The sequence below is a fragment of the Cuculus canorus genome, chromosome 5 (genome assembly GCF_017976375.1).
Source record: "Cuculus canorus isolate bCucCan1 chromosome 5, bCucCan1.pri, whole genome shotgun sequence".
NCBI lineage: Eukaryota > Metazoa > Chordata > Aves > Cuculiformes > Cuculidae > Cuculus > Cuculus canorus.
In genome coordinates this window covers 57,351,917-57,367,287 of record NC_071405.1, presented here as the reverse complement: position 1 = coordinate 57,367,287, position 15,371 = coordinate 57,351,917, and the positions used below count along the sequence as shown (strand labels likewise).

The following is a 15,371-nucleotide window of genomic DNA, read 5'->3' as shown; positions in this document are numbered from 1 at the left end:
TGTTCTATCTGCTTGAAATATAATTTGGTGATGATGGAAAGCGTTTTCATAGCTTTGAATTTAGGAGCTCCCAGTTTTCTACAAAACAACAGTGTGAGCAGCCGCAGTACAAGCGTGGCCATCCACCTGCAGCCTCAAGGACTCATTTGCTCTTAGCTGAGACGATTGCGTAGCTTTCTGTTTTTCAGGAAGCTGATGCCCATCCCACTGTAGTTACTTCAGTGATGAATGCCATTTGTTTTCCTCAGGAGACTGAACAGCTATCATACATTTAGAGCTTTTTGGTCTGTATTACTGTCACTCTATAAAAAGTCTTGAATCACCAAATTCAGTTATCTACTTGAGGCTTTTCGGATGTCTCTGACTGAATGCAGACTTGACCTTCTGGTTGGATGCTTCTTGCACTAATGTCCTGCAACTACTTTTCAGCTTGATCCCTTTACTATGAATTCCTGCCCAATAAAACAACCGTTTTCTGCTTCATTTCCCTCTTGAGACCTTGTGCTGTATTGCCTACCAGGCACCAGACAGATTGGTATGGCTGGGAAATAAGATGCTTGGGAACAGCTGCAACTTTAATTGTTTTGTAAATGCTCAAGTGACTTGTAATCATTACATTGTGCAGTCCCCAACTTGTGTAATGATGCACTAGAGCCTGTAATCTCCCTTGGTATCCTCCATTCCCTTCTGTCTTACTCTATAGTTTTTTGTTTTATTTTGAAAGAAATGTTTTGCAGGAGGAGCTTTGATTTATGGATTTGCTTAGTGTCTAGCACAGTGAAACTAGTTTATGTTTGAGCTATGACAGTTCAGCATCTGCCCTGTCTTGGGATGCTCTTAATCAGTAGGCAGCCCATGACTTCAAGCACATCATAAGAAAGGAAGTTCCTATGAAGGCTGGGCTGCCTGGGGACATGACAGTAGAAAGTGAATACTGAGACAGTGTCAGTGCCTTGATGCTTATCTCTTTGCAGTTGTGTTGAAAGGCTCAGGATTCAAAAGATGTCACCAGTGGTCTTTGCAGTAGGTTAACTTGTATTGTAGACGTTGTCCTACACCAGGACTGGGCTGTTTAGTTATTAAACTTCCAATGTAATGACTAGATATTTTGCAAAGTGTAATAAAGAAAGAGAGAATAAATAGATAATTATTGAGTATGTGGTACAGAACCAGGAAAGAAATCTTCCTCGCACAGAGGAAATAGTGTGGGATAAACCAGGACGTGGCTTGTTGAATATATTTGTGTGAGTCTTTGGCTTTGGTGGGCAGGTGCAGGGCAGTGTAAATAATTGGTGAGGGGATCCTTGGAATGAGGAGGGAGTGACCGAGAGGGAAGGACCTTCTGTGCATTTGATCCAACTTTGTGAAGAGAATTCCAAAATTACACAAAACCCTTACAGGTGGTACTGCATCCTGTGAATTTTCCCAGCTAACAGTTCAAATACATTTAATGTGAAGCTGTAGAGGAAGTGGACTAAGGACCACAAGTGGAAAAGCTTAGAAGGGCTTATTTAAAAGAGAGGAAAACCAAACAATCCATTGACAGCTTAGTAAAAACTTTGCAGTAACTTTCTTCCCTGGACAATGACATTCTATATTTCCTTAGTGTCTTACTCAGCAAGAGGTATGACTTCTAAGGCCTCTGCATCTTTTGATATATCTCCTTGTATATAAAAAACCTTTCCTTCCCTGCCGCAGCCTTATATCCCCACTCTGACAAATGATACCTGAGGTCCATTTCCTTCTTACTGCTTTCCTTTACTCTTTGTAAGTAAGTTTTGAAGAATGAAAGAGATCAAATTCACCCCGTGGAACGAATCTGTGAAGTAAAATTATGCTTAAAATCAGCTTGGGGCAGCGACTGTAGCATGGCAGAACAATGCTTAGGACCTTGTAAAGCTCTACAAAAAGTGTAGAAACTAAGAGTGCTGATACAGTTCAGTGATAAGCAAATTGTGCCCTTTTAAAACCTCTTCACCAAGTTTCTTCCTGTAGAGACAATTAGAGTTTGTTCTCCTTTCCTATTTATCATGGCTAACCACCTCTCTATGCTCAGCTGTTCGTTTTTATTCTCCTCCTTTGTGTTTTGCTGTCCTGAAGTCAAGTCTGAGTGGATTTCAACGGCTTTCTTGTGCTTTCTGACTTGGAATCAGGCAGTCCGATGGCATAAGAAAATTATTTTCCAAATCCTAGCCATACAATGCATGAGTTCTTTAACAGAAAAATTAACAGTTCAGCTAAATACTGGGTGCGAGGTGTGGTCTCTGAAAGTGTAAAACCTCTGGAACTTTATCCTCTGGGTCCCTTTCTGTTGTTCCAATCGAAGCTCAGTTTTTCACCACAGTAAATGGTTTGGGTAGAGAGACTGCAGGTGAGTTTCCATATTAGAAAGGTAGGGGACAGTACAATTTCTTGAAAAGTGGTGTGTGCTCCTTGTGAGATGAATGTATTTTTCTGACTTTTAACTAGTAATTTCTTTGGCAGCCTCATCTCTGGCAAAGCCCCTGTACCTATCAGCACCTCCTTATAACCAATGCAATGCTGGCTTCATCCTGCTTCTCTGGAAGAGCAGTATATGTTGTCCAGTGCCATTCTGAGACTTAGAGCCCGGTAAGGTGCCACCTTTCCCCAGGACTTAAAATTTGCTGCGGTAAAAATGAGATGAGTTAAAAATTGCTTCTTTCTCAGATTTGTCCTTTGTGGATGTTATGAGTTAGTGTGTGTTGCCATCTGAGAGATAAGGACTTGTGACACTCTAATTGACTCCTCGCTGTCTCTCTCTCTCTGTGTCTCTCTCTCTCTCTGTCTTCATTTCAGAGTGCCTGCTGGGGTGTGTGCAGAAGAATGGCTGCAGCAGAACCTCTGACCGCTTTCTCCCGATGGTACCTCTACGCCATTCACGGCTATTTCTGTGAGGTGATGTTCACAGCTGCCTGGGAGTTTGTGGTCAACTTTAACTGGAAGTTTCCAGGTGTTACCAGTGTGTGGGCACTCTTCATCTATGGCACCTCCATCCTCATTGTGGAGAAGATGTATCTATATCTCAAAGACAAGTGCCACATTTTAGTGCGCTGCTTCATTTACACACTTTGGACATACCTCTGGGAATTCACTACTGGCCTCATCCTGCGCCAGTTCAATGCCTGCCCATGGGACTATTCCCAGTTTGATTTTGACTTCATGGGCCTGATCACCCTGGAGTATGCCATCCCTTGGTTTTGTGCTTCTTTCATTATGGAGCAGCTGGTGATCAGAAACACGCTGCGCTTACGATTTGATGAGACTGCTGAGCCGGGGGCTCCCACTGTCCCTGTGGCCTTGGCCAATGGTCACGTGAAGACTGATTGAGCAGTGGCTAAGAACCACGCTTAGCAATCTGAGAGAGCCCAGACCTCCACCACTGACTATCAGCTCTGGCTCTGAGGTACTGCTCCTTGCTGTATGATAAGGTTCATAAACCCCATTTTTCTAATGGGGATGTGCATGGGAAATATCAGAATAAAATGGAACCAATGGATTTTCTATGGATTTTACTCTTTGGGCTCCAAGGACCAATATCAGTTACTTATTAGTTAGGTCATTTCTGATTTTAACTTATTACAGATGAAAGCAGTCCTTTTGCTTACACTTCTATGTGGAGAAAGAAGAAAAAGAAATGCTACGGTGGAAATACATGCAAAAAGAAAAAAACCTAATTAGCGGATGGGCATGGACACGCCAGCTAAGTTAGTGATTGGCTTCCTCCATTAGGCAATATTCAGGTGCTTGCTTGCAACCAATACCTCCCGTGGGACCTGAGGTGCTGCAGGAACAAGGAAAATCCATCTGCTGTTGAGAAGAACCTTAGACTGGCCGTCTGCTGGGGAGGTAGATTGTGTTACCCTTGTGAGGTCGTGTTGGCCTCTCCCCAGGTTCTTTATTGCACCATGAAATAATCTGGTGCTGGACATCTTGCTGAATTTATACAGATCTTGTACTTTTTGAAATCTGTCCTGATACTTAATAGAAATTTTTTTTCCTTCTTTCTTTCTTTTTTTTTTTTTTTAAATAAAGGCCTTCTTTGCCAAATTAATTTTACCGTAATCTGTGCAATCTGAATCTTGGCAAAAGGCGCAAGAAATAGCTTAAGTCTTCCCGTCTCCTCTATCCCCCTAAAGCAGACCTTGCCTGAGGATCTGCTGCAGATTCCAGCTCCTATCTCTGTTGTGCAAACCTTGTAGAGACTGTACAGGCCACGAAGGTATTATGCTTTCCTTCCCAGGGATTTTTCTGTTTCTGGTGATGTTGATCACTTAGTCTGGCTGCGACCCCGTTGTATTTTGAAGGTCAAAACCTTCATGTGGGTAATGTGTTATCCAAGATTGAATCCTCTGGCACCTTCAGCACTGGGTCAGGTCTGCCTAGTGTTCTCAGTATATCAAGAGGATTTGCTTTTCTTCCCAAATTCTCCTTTAAAAAAACACAACCATATTGTCATGACAAGAATTAGAGACATAAAAAAAAAAAAAAAGAAAAAAATTCCTCTCTACAGAGCACTTCATGCTCTGCCTGAGTTGCCTGAGTGAGGATGCGAGAGCAGCAGAAAAGAGATGGAGCAGGAGGAAGTGCATTGTAGAACTGCCTGTGCTAGAGACAGTTTGAAATTTAACCTGTTAGGGGCATTTGCGAAGTAAAGAGTGGTTGTAGTGCAGGGAAAATGCTTGATAGTGGCAGCCACAGGTTCATAATTTGCTCTGGCAAGTCTTGGCTTTTGAAGTTAGCTACAGCCATGGAGCTTCCAGCTGTCAGATGTATTTCAGTCCTAACTGGTTTAAGGAGGAGCTTTGCTGTAGTTGCCCTCTAGTGCCAGATTAATTTTAAGTGTTTTAGGTCTAGGTGTTTTTCCACCATAGTCAACAGAGCTGCACCAGAGATCATTTTGGCTTGAAATGCAAATGTGTGTGTGTGGTTGGTGGATTCCAATCTTGTTTTGGAAATGGCCAAGCTATTTCTGTGTGAGTTCCCTGTCTCTGGTAGGGAGTGCTCATCTGTGAACCTGATCCTTGCCCTGAGGCATCCATTCCTGAGGGGAAAAGCACTCCTGGCCCCGTGAGGAGTGTTAATCCTTTTCACGCTGAGTGCAATTATTTCATTACCCCCTCTTCCTTCTCACATGGCATCTGTTGCTGGCAGTGGACACAGGAAAATGCTGACGGCAAGGAGTTAATCAAAGTTGCCATGGGAGATGCAATGTCTCCTAACGCACCCAGAATACTTAGGTGGGTATTTAGAGTTCCCTTTTTATAGTTCATTAAATTAAAAGAACAAACACTGAACAGATTTTTTTTTCCCATGCTGTGATGGCAGTATTATGAAATCAGGAACAGTGCGTAGTTTATCAGCTTTGATGGCGTGTAGACCCAGGCAAAATAGTCACCTGAGACTACATGGGGGTGGGGGGGAAAAAAAGAGATGAGATTTCGATATGGCATAATGTAGATGAGCTCTGCTGGGCCAGAACAAGAATTGCAAGGTGCAGGTGAGAGTTGGGCTCTCCCCGTTTTGGCCCTGGTTCTGTCAGGGACATTAAATGCTGTGTCTGAAGCTGAGTTGTCCTCTCAAAGCATAGCTAAAGCATGGTGTCGTGCTGCCTCCTACACCACCCCACTGCATCATCTGAAACCTCTGCTTCAGAGAAAAATCCTTAGGATCCTTGCTTTCTCCTTTGCTGTTACAAAACTATAAAAAGATTAAAAGTCATTAACAATGTGGTTTGGTAACTTCTAGCTGCAGCTGGGACTGGGGGAAAGAGTGGCTGTTTACAGAGCTAACCTACAGTGCACAATCAGAGTCACGTGTCTTGACCTTTAGAAGCTTCCCACTAAGTGATGTTGGTTTTGCTCAGTGATGTCATATTTGGATGCTCAAGCTATAGAGGGGTTTCCCAGCAGTATCTAAGCATCTAATTCCATTATCCTTATTGCCTGTGTTATTGTAACGGCTATTGTCTGCTTTCCAGTGATGTCTGATGTGTACCACACAGCTATTGCATCCTCATAGAGTGGTAATTTACACCCAGAAGTGCACTTTACTTGCAGCTTGCACACCAGAAACAGAAAGAGACCTGGCAAATTCCTAAATCGATTAAAGTAATTATACGTAATACCATGTACCTAATGCAGCAGTATTAGCCAGACTTCTGCTTTCTGAGCAACATGGCTACAGTCAGAGCTTCGTCTTTTCTGCAAAATCTCCCTTTTTAATACATGTGATGCTTCTTATAACATCTTACAGAAGTGCCCAGAGCACACTACCGGGATCTCAGTGGCAGCTCAGCAGGAACTCGGGAGCTGGACTGAAGCTGTAAGAGACATTTACATTAAGAAGAAAAAAAAAACGCACAAGGCCTAACGTTTGTTTGTACATGTATCTTCCTCAGTAGATTAAAGTTGCCTGTTTTGAGTTCACCAGCAATAAAAAAAAACCTCTTGTGATTTATCTCCTTTGTCCTAACTGCAGCAAGGACAGAATGGCCCATTGCTGCTTTCCTTTTCCAGGGGATGGTGGGTGGTGGGATATGGACCCCAACTACCCCAAAGTTCCAGTTTTGCCTCCCTTCTCTTGCATATCTCTTGTATGGCCCACCCTAAAGGATCGCAAAGTACAGGATAAAATACAGAGTCTGGTGCCTTGTGCATAAGAGACAGTTCATGTGTGACCTCTGTTCGTACTCCAGAGATCTTGCCAGAGGGAAATGGTTGATTTACCAGGCTGCCTTTTGGTCTTTGTTGTTGTAACTGAGAGAAATGTGTACATGTGTACCAGGTACTAATGTGCCTTTGGTCTGAGTGCATTTTGTAATCAAAGCAGAATAACACAGTCAAGATTTTGCTTGATTAGTCTTGTGACTATAAAAGGTAAAAACAGACTGTAGAGCTCTAACTGCTATGAGAATTAGGAAGCGGGTGACTGAATTCTTCCTGAGATTAGTAGCACTGCTCTGCTGCTGACCGGTTTTCTGAAACCTGCACAGAGAGAAAGGGGACTTCTTTGTTCATGGGAACTTCTTCCCTTTCTATACTATGAATAAAACATCAGCCACCACTAAGATGTGAACTGAAACCAAACGTTTTTCTATTTTTGTTTATCCTGAGCCCTGGGTATTTGCTACGTGCCCTGTATTCAAGGGGGAGGATCGCAGACTTGAGTTCTTTACTTCAGTTCTGCCTGCAAACAGCAGCTGAAACATCTGAGAAGGAAACCAACCTCTTCCCCTTCCTCCCTGCACATCAGCAGCTACCAAATCCCTCTGCAATCCATCCCCTGTTGTAGAAGGAAATCTCCCTCTGTGCATCCCCTTGCTGAGATGCTTTGGCACCTAATGACCAGGTGGGGTCACAGAGCTGGTGAGGCCTCAGGAGCGTTTTTCTTGTTTGCAAATGACTTCCACTTGCACCCCTTCCCTTACTGCCCGAGGAGTGTCTTGAGCCAGGCCTTTGGGAAGGGATCTTCCCTTCCTCCCACCTCCGGCCCCAGGGAATGGAGCAAGCTCTGCTGCTGTTCCCCTGGGTTCTTGGGGCTACTCAAAGCTTTTAATGGAGGTTGGTTGTACTTGGGCAGGGGAGCCTTAAGAGCTATAAGGGTCTGGGCTTCAAGTTATCCACAGGCACAATGGTCAGTTTGTACCACATGAAATGGCTTATTTCTTCTAGGATGGCAAGGGTTTGCTCCATCAAGAGTTTGGCCAGTTGGTTCAGTGCTTTGTGAACAAGAGGGAAGTTACAGAAGCAGGTGGTGCCCCGAGTACCTGCTCTGCTTTTGACCCCTAGGGAGCCTAGCACAGATGCCAATGGAAGAGGTGCTGTCTTGACAGAACTCCCAAAGAGAGGCTGAGGATGCACTGGTTAGGTTGTGTCCAAAGGCATCACTTCAAATACAAAGCTGGGCTTCCCCACTGAGATTTTTACTAATTGCAGCAATGCGAAAGTGGTCTGCTTGCCCCCAAGTATATGATTTCCTGAACATACCCTGACCTAGAAGGGATCTTCAATGTATCTAGTCCTTCTTTTCTGTAGGAGATTCTCAACTTACATCTTTGTGGAAAAATACATCATCTAGAGATACTCAAGCTAGTGCTCATTAAGCCAGTATAGGTACTAAAAGCCATACAGTGCTGTGCTCCATCCTGCTAAGTTAATCATGCAGAGAAGCAGAATACCTTAGCTCAGAGCATGCTGCCATGTGGCTATGCCACTTTAGCACCTGAATTAGTACAAACACCTACTCAGGAACGCATTTTGCCTTATAAAATATACTCTTAATTCCAAGGGTTCCAGTGGAAATTTTGTCCTACTTAAGAGGGAAAAAGACTGAGATCCCATATAAGCTTCATCGTTGCTTATGATCTTACTTGAGAGCCTCTTATTTAAAGTTTCAGCTATTTAACTGAACTCCTAGAGCCCAAATGTGGACAGTGACTTGTCACAGCCTTGGAGCAGCTGCAACTAGCATCACACAACTGCAGACTGCCCTGCACGTGGTGTGCTGTGCAGCTCCAGTGTGCAGCCAGGACAAGCGTCCACCACATAAGGACTGTGATGAGTAGAGGGGGTGATATAAGCACTGCTGGTAATGGTGGCAGAGTGAGGACTGGTGGTGACTTCTACATTCCCAAATCTTCAAGAGCCGGATAGGTTGGAAGCAGCTCTTATATGTTCTATGTGTTTGGGACTCTCTCGGGTCTAAAGCAAACTGGTGGGTTTTTTTATTCTGAGAGAAGCAATCCATTTCCTTGTCTCTTTACTCTGGAGTCTGGGCTGCTCTCTCCTTCTTTTGTAGCCACTGGATTTTCTGACGTGAATAGCCTTCATTAGTGCTTCAGAAGATAGCGATTTTTAAATGTTAATCCCAAATGCTTGACGTCAGTTTGTATTTATGCTTTAGTCAATTTAGGAGCTAAAGACCTTTAAGTATCTGGTGATGCTGTTTGTTTATACTGTTGTGTGGCATGCTGTCCTGCTTTGATGCTATAATTAAGAAGAAATAGAAAGAAATACAAGCAATTTTCTCTTTAATAAAGATAAGTAAACGTATGCAGTTCAGACAGTATTTATTAAATATATGAGTTGAGATACACACAGCGTTTGTAGATCTCTGGCCTTTCAAACATGGGACACTTTCCAATGCAGAATTTCTCTCTCCTTGGTGGTTATCTGTATTGCTACTTCAGTGTGGTTCTTTTCCTGATATTTTGGGTATAAGACTAACAGTATTTGACTTTCCTTTTTGCTTTTCACTAAAGGATCTCTAAGTGCTTTTCACGAACTAGTTAAATAATTCTCAGTTCAGGCCTTGAAGTAGGTCAGGATTAACCCCAAATAGCACTGATCAGGAGCTGATGGAAATGTCCTGACAGCTCCCAGAAGGCCTTTCGAGACCTGGGAAAGGGAATTCAACATTCTACCTGTTCAATAAGTTTTCATATTTGAGGAGTGACTTAATACAGTTCCAAGAAAGTTGGGGAACTGGGGAAGTGCTACTATCCGAAGCTGTCCTAGAAATGGTTTTGTACATATCACATTGCTCTGCCTGCCTGAGTCAAAGCCAGCACACAAAGAGACTGTCAGAGCTGACAGACAGCACAGTTCTATCTGGTACAAACTAGGACTGATTTCCCTCTGTTTGCTACATAATCCCATATCCATCAGTAGAGTACTTTTGGGTAAATATTGCTAGGGGCAACAAGCCACGTTAGAGGCTAAACTGAGGTGACCATCTGCTCTATCAGCTCATGTTGTTGCAGTTGCTGCAGAGCTTATCTATGTTGCTGCTTCTGTTGTCGGGCCACTCATTTGATGTCACAGCTCTTCCTTTTGCTCCTGTTTCTCCATCAGCTTCTTTGGCAATCTGTCCCTTTCCATGCCTTACCTCCACTGCCAGTCTGTGCTGCAGTCACAGGTACCTTAAACCTCCTGTCTCAACCCCACCTTTGGCAATTTCACACAAATGGGCTGATTGTGGTGAGCTGTAGTTTCCATTAAAGCCTGCAACAGCTGCAGTTGTCAGCGCTTTGGAAGCTCAGGGCAGAAAACATTTTACACACTCACCTTCTGGCACAAATCTAGTATCAAGTTTGCAATTATTGTTCAGTGCCTTTATGATAATATCCACACAATAGTACATAATGGGTTTTTCAGGGCTAAATTCAGCAAAAAAGCTTCACTGAGTTTCAATATATGTGGGAAAATACATAATTTCAACTGATCCTTTGTATAAGTGCATATGCACATAATGAGTGTGTTTAGATGCATAAACATAGCTGATGGCCTCCACGCTGCACCATTGACTGCATCGTAACTTCTGCTGACAAAGAAGAGCCGTCACCTGCTTCTCTGCCAACAGCAATCTGGGCCAGTGCACTCACTGCCACTTTCTTGCGCATATGAGGTCCTGTGAAGATCCAAAATGAAGCTCCGCATACACATGAAGGAGGTTAAGATCTGCGTTGACAGGTCTCGACCTTGCAAGCTGTGCGTCTGCATGCTTTGATACATGGGAAGGCCTCAGTTTGATGGGGCAGAGGGTTAAAGCCTTTTATCGATGAGTGCTTGGCTCAGAAAGGAGGGGGTTAGGCACATATTTTTCAAACATGTTTTACACAAGGTTTTAAAATCAGATAAATAGCTAAGGCAAAAATGCAATACTATTCTGCATCATCATCATCTTTAAAAAAATGGGAGTTATCATATTGGGGACCTTTTGCTGTCTCTTCTAGGGTTTGCCTTCGCCTCTGGCTGCACCCTCATTGCCAACGAGAGCTGTGCGCACCCAGCCTGAGTCAGACCCATCCACTCCTTTTCCTCAGCTAAGGCATTGACCAAAAGTACTCCTTCCCATCCAGGCTGCCGTGCTGATTCTATGCATCCTTCTGTTCTTCTGCTGGTCCATCTGTTGGCCACTGATACCTACCTGCCATCTCTAATCTCAGTCATGTTGCAAATTCTCCAGGCCAGGACTTGTCTGTTTGTTGCAACACTGATGAGAGCCTGTCCCCAGCAGGAGCAGTAACTGCTATGATACCACAGTAAATACTTAAAAGGAAGTCTCTTGAAGTCTTTTAGGGTAAGAGTAAACATCACAGCTCTGTTCTGCTCATAAAACAGCTTGACCAAAATGTCCACAAGGCACCTCTCTTGTCCCTTTCAATCGAGCCTAGTCTGCCAAGCAGGCAAATCCTTGCTGATGATCAGAGCATGTCAGTGGTGCCAGCAGAGGGGAGCATGGCTGCTGGCACACTAGGAGCCTCCTCCCTGGGAGTCCTCTGCAGATGACACACAGGTGTCCACAGCAGCTGGATGCTGCTGTCCTAGAGCTGGATGCTCTAGGAAAACAGATTTTTAACATTATTGGACAGTCGTCTGGCTCTTCAGCAGAGGCTGATTGGAGTTAGCATGGTAGTTACATTTTGGCTGACAAGCATGCTGACAAAGCACAGCTGCCCTTTGATCTCACAGCAAAGGCAGCATGCTTACAGTGGGGCTTTATTCTGTGTCACTGCTGAAACCAGCACAAACATCTCTAAAGACCCAGCTTACCCTACGGTTGCCCTGGCAACTGGTTTCCAGGCAAGACCCAGGTATGCACCAGCATGATGCTGGTGGTTAAAGTGGTGTTGCCACTACACTGTGTCCCAGCAAGGCTGCTTGTGACCTTACAGCTGCCCACAAAGCCAGCTGGAAGCCTGGCCTCGGCTGCCACCATGTATGATCCATTAAACTCTATTTCTCTGTTTTACCTTGCATGGCCTCGGTCCTGTCCTTCCTCTCTGCCTCACCAATTGCCTCCTGGCAAGGTCTTGTTGCATGTTACGGCTTTGGTGTTTATCTCAACTTCCTGGTTTGGATCTGGTGACCTTGCCCCCTGACAACTTTTCCTTGGCCGAGGCTCCACAGCACCATCATCTCCAGCTCTTTGTTATCACCTTCTCACAGCCTCTCTATTGTCACTCCTCCTCCTTGGGAATCCCTGCTCAGCTGTCTGTGTCCCGTCCCCCGCCCCCTGGTGCTCCCACCCAGTTACACCACTTTTACTGCCTTCTCCTCCTTGCGTCTCAGACCTCTGCCTTCCTCCTAGTTTGCCACAAACTCTCCACACCTGCATTTTTATTTTTCTGGCTCCTCTGGCATCTCTTCCCAAATGAGTTACCAGCAACTCAAACCAGCTGTAGCCAGAGCAGACTTCTGCTCCCCCTTTGCTTCTCAAGTTCCCCAGGTCTTGTTCTTTCTCCCTGGCAGACACATAACAAATGGGGAAGGAAGATATATCTTGAACTTTCTCTTCTGCTCTTCCCTGTTGCCTGGCCTTCATGTCTTAGCACCTTGTCCCTATCCCAATAGGTCTCCCTCCTGGGCTGGTACTAGTGTCCCATATGCTGTTTCCCATTACTCATCCCATGCACAAGATGTTCTCTTCAGTTGGCCTGCTAGAACATATCTTTCTCCCCATGCCAGTCCATCTCGCCAGCCCTAAAAAGCCCAGCAAATTAAATCATGTGTATCTATTTCACATATTTATGAGTGAGACACTAATCCCTGCATAGTGAAAGGGTCAGATGTACAAAAGGGGAAATGAGGATACCAGCATTAAAGGGAGAGGTGAGGGAAGGGGATATAGAGCACAAGGGCAGGGCAGATGTCAAGGAAGCAAGTTTACAGGGTTGAATGCAGAAAATTGAAACAACGGCAGATCAGAGTATCACTGACAAGCCACATCAATGCTCTTTCTTTGCTAGTTCTACATTTAAGCTCTCACTTTTTCCCATTCCCTGCACCTATGTCTTTAGAGCAGAGACCAAGTTCCCCAACCAGCTCAAAAAAATTAATAAAGAAATTAAAGAAACAGCAGGCACCCCTCTTCTCCGTGCCTTCTGTGATAACAGACACCTCGCCTTCCGTTTCACCCCAGAGGGAAAGCCGATCTATCAGACTGATCCATTTGTGAAGGCAGCCTTCCCAGGTCTGCTCACCGAATGCTCCATCTGATCTCCTAGTCGTATGCAAGCAGAAAAGCTCCTTCCGGCTTCCCTAGCACTGCTCACATGCCATGCAGGTCCCAGTGGGCAAAGGATTTGCATGTGATGCTGTTACAGTGACCTTCTGAAACTCAGCTCCATTTCCCATCTGTTGTGTGCTATTCCTTTCCCAGGACACAAAAGCAAGTGAAATATCTGTTGGGTACAACAGAAACCTCTCAGGCTGCAGCCACAGTGAAATAACCCTCCTTAAAGCAACACAGAAGGAACTTTCTGTGTGCAAAAGCTCCTTTCAGATGGGGTTGCTGTTTTCTATTGTCCTTTAAAGGATTCTGCAGTGAGCGACCTGGAGATTTGACAGTTCCGGCCCAGTCATATTTTAACACAATGCAGACAGCAGATGCTTCAAGAAGATTATATTTCTTCATGTACATTGGGTCTCCAGGGAGATTACACATTCAGGGTCAAGGGCTTTCGGGGCCTGGCTCTACAGCCTCGCAGGCGGATTTTTCTGTTTCCAGCAAAAAATATCTGTAAAGCACGGGGTGTTCTGCCAAGCCTTCTATGTGCAGTCAGCAAGAAATGCTGCTCCCGAGAATGGTTTTACCTATGGCTCTGTCAGGGATAGTTTTTCTTATAATAAGAGCAGTTGATTGAATGGCCCTCAGTTGCTGTAACACCTTGCAGCTTGAGTATTGGGGCTGAACCTGAGCAAAGGAGCGGTGCTCACTCTTTGGACTGCTAAAAGGTTATTCGTGTGGTGGAGAATGGCCGGCATCTGTGAAGGCAGGCAGAAATGGGCACTTCATAACAGCGTGGCAGTTTTGAAATGCAGCTGTCTTGGCTGAGGCAATCATCAGCTGGCCAGCATAGAAGATCTTGTAAGGGAGAGAATTAAGTCCAAAGATGAAACAAAAGCCCTCATGGGGTCCTCGCTGTACACACTGACAAGCCAGAGATTATCTAAATTTTAAAGAAGTTTTACCAAGAAGTTGCCTCCTCCTACCTCGATTCTGTACGACCATTAATTTATCTGCTTTGGATATTGAATGATTTAGACTGACTAAGACCTGTTAAGATGGGAATTTCCAATTCCACAAGACTTAGGAATCCAAAAATGTTGACCCCTCTAAAATCCAGTCCTGAGAGTATCTGTAACTATCAGTAAAAATTCAAGTCCAACTGCAGGCACTACAGGATGCCAGCACGCAGCCGTGGTGCTGCTGGAGCCCCTTCCAGCACCAGCCTGGTCCACTGCAGGCAGCTGCTGTGCTCTGAGGCTCTGGCCGGTGGTGAAGCTAGGCTGTCACAACAGGGAGTGCCCGTGCAGCGCAGCCGCTTGCAAGGCAAAAAGCACATGCCAGCACAGACATGGGCCTTCCCACACCAGTGCCTGAAAAGAAAAGGAAAAAGTAGTGTCCTTTGTCCAGACTAATTTGTCTGTTCTCATGCAGTCACTCAGAGCTCACAGACTCAGTGTAAAATGCTACTAAATCACAAAGAGGGGGGGAATATTTTATGCTTGCTGGACACTGAAATACGTGACAGCACTGGATGAGAAACAAAGGGAACACGGACCTCAGTTATTACTAAATCCCATCTCAGAAAAAGCTGCTTCTAATTTCCATGGGTGTTTTCCCAAGGAAGGAGCAAACATTAACCAAGAAATCTAGAATTTACCTCAAGTGCTGAAATCTGCATAAGAGCTGGTTTTAGCAGGTGCCCTCCAAAGCCCGCAGAGCCATATGAGGCATCAGTTTGGCCTTAAAATACGAACCGCTTCACCATGTTCTCCCCACCCTCATGCACTGGGTTTAATGGTGCCAGAAATGGTAAATGTCAGGAAGCCTTTGTGCGGTAGAATGTAGAAAGTATGGTTAGATAAAGCAGCGACCACAAGAGAGGCTGCATATCTACTAGAGAGCCCTTAAAAAGATGTCGCAAATAGCCCTGGTTTATCTCTTAACCTGCAAACAGCTGCTGTGTGCTGTACGCCTGTTGTAGGAGACTCAATTCAGCAGTGAAAAAAAGATGGTTCAGGATACCTATCAGCATGGGCTTTTCTGGAATCAAGCCCACCCCCTTGTTAGGGATCAGCAGCACTGCAGTAGCCAGCATTGAGGGACTGGGGAGTCAGGACATCCCTGTGACGTCTCCTAGAACAACATGGAGCCTGTGGTAATTCTCTGAGCTCCCCCAGTCAGCAAACCAGATAGAAACACCACGTTTGGCCATGATGTTTGGATCTAGATCTAACCTTCTTCAGGATTGGGAGCAAATGAGTTTCTAAGGCATACGCCTGGAGCACAGTTAATCAGAAGCAATATGGTAATAAATTTCTTTTTAGTCAAGTCATCAACCC

At 44.8% G+C, this 15,371-nt stretch overlaps 2 protein-coding genes across 10 annotated transcripts in view; both read left to right on the top strand.

The window, feature by feature from the left end:
- Positions 1–7,236, top strand: part of TMEM229B (transmembrane protein 229B) — a 34,346-nt gene extending 27,110 nt beyond the window's left edge. The window contains exon 3 of the mRNA XM_054068928.1: positions 2,818–7,236. Coding sequence (XP_053924903.1) covers positions 2,845–3,348 — 504 coding nt within the window. The 5' untranslated portion in view covers positions 2,818–2,844 and the 3' untranslated portion in view covers positions 3,349–7,236. The remainder of the gene's footprint in view (positions 1–2,817) is intronic.
- Positions 1–15,371, top strand: part of RAD51B (RAD51 paralog B) — a 440,935-nt gene that overhangs the window by 27,046 nt on the left and 398,518 nt on the right. The window lies entirely within an intron of this gene.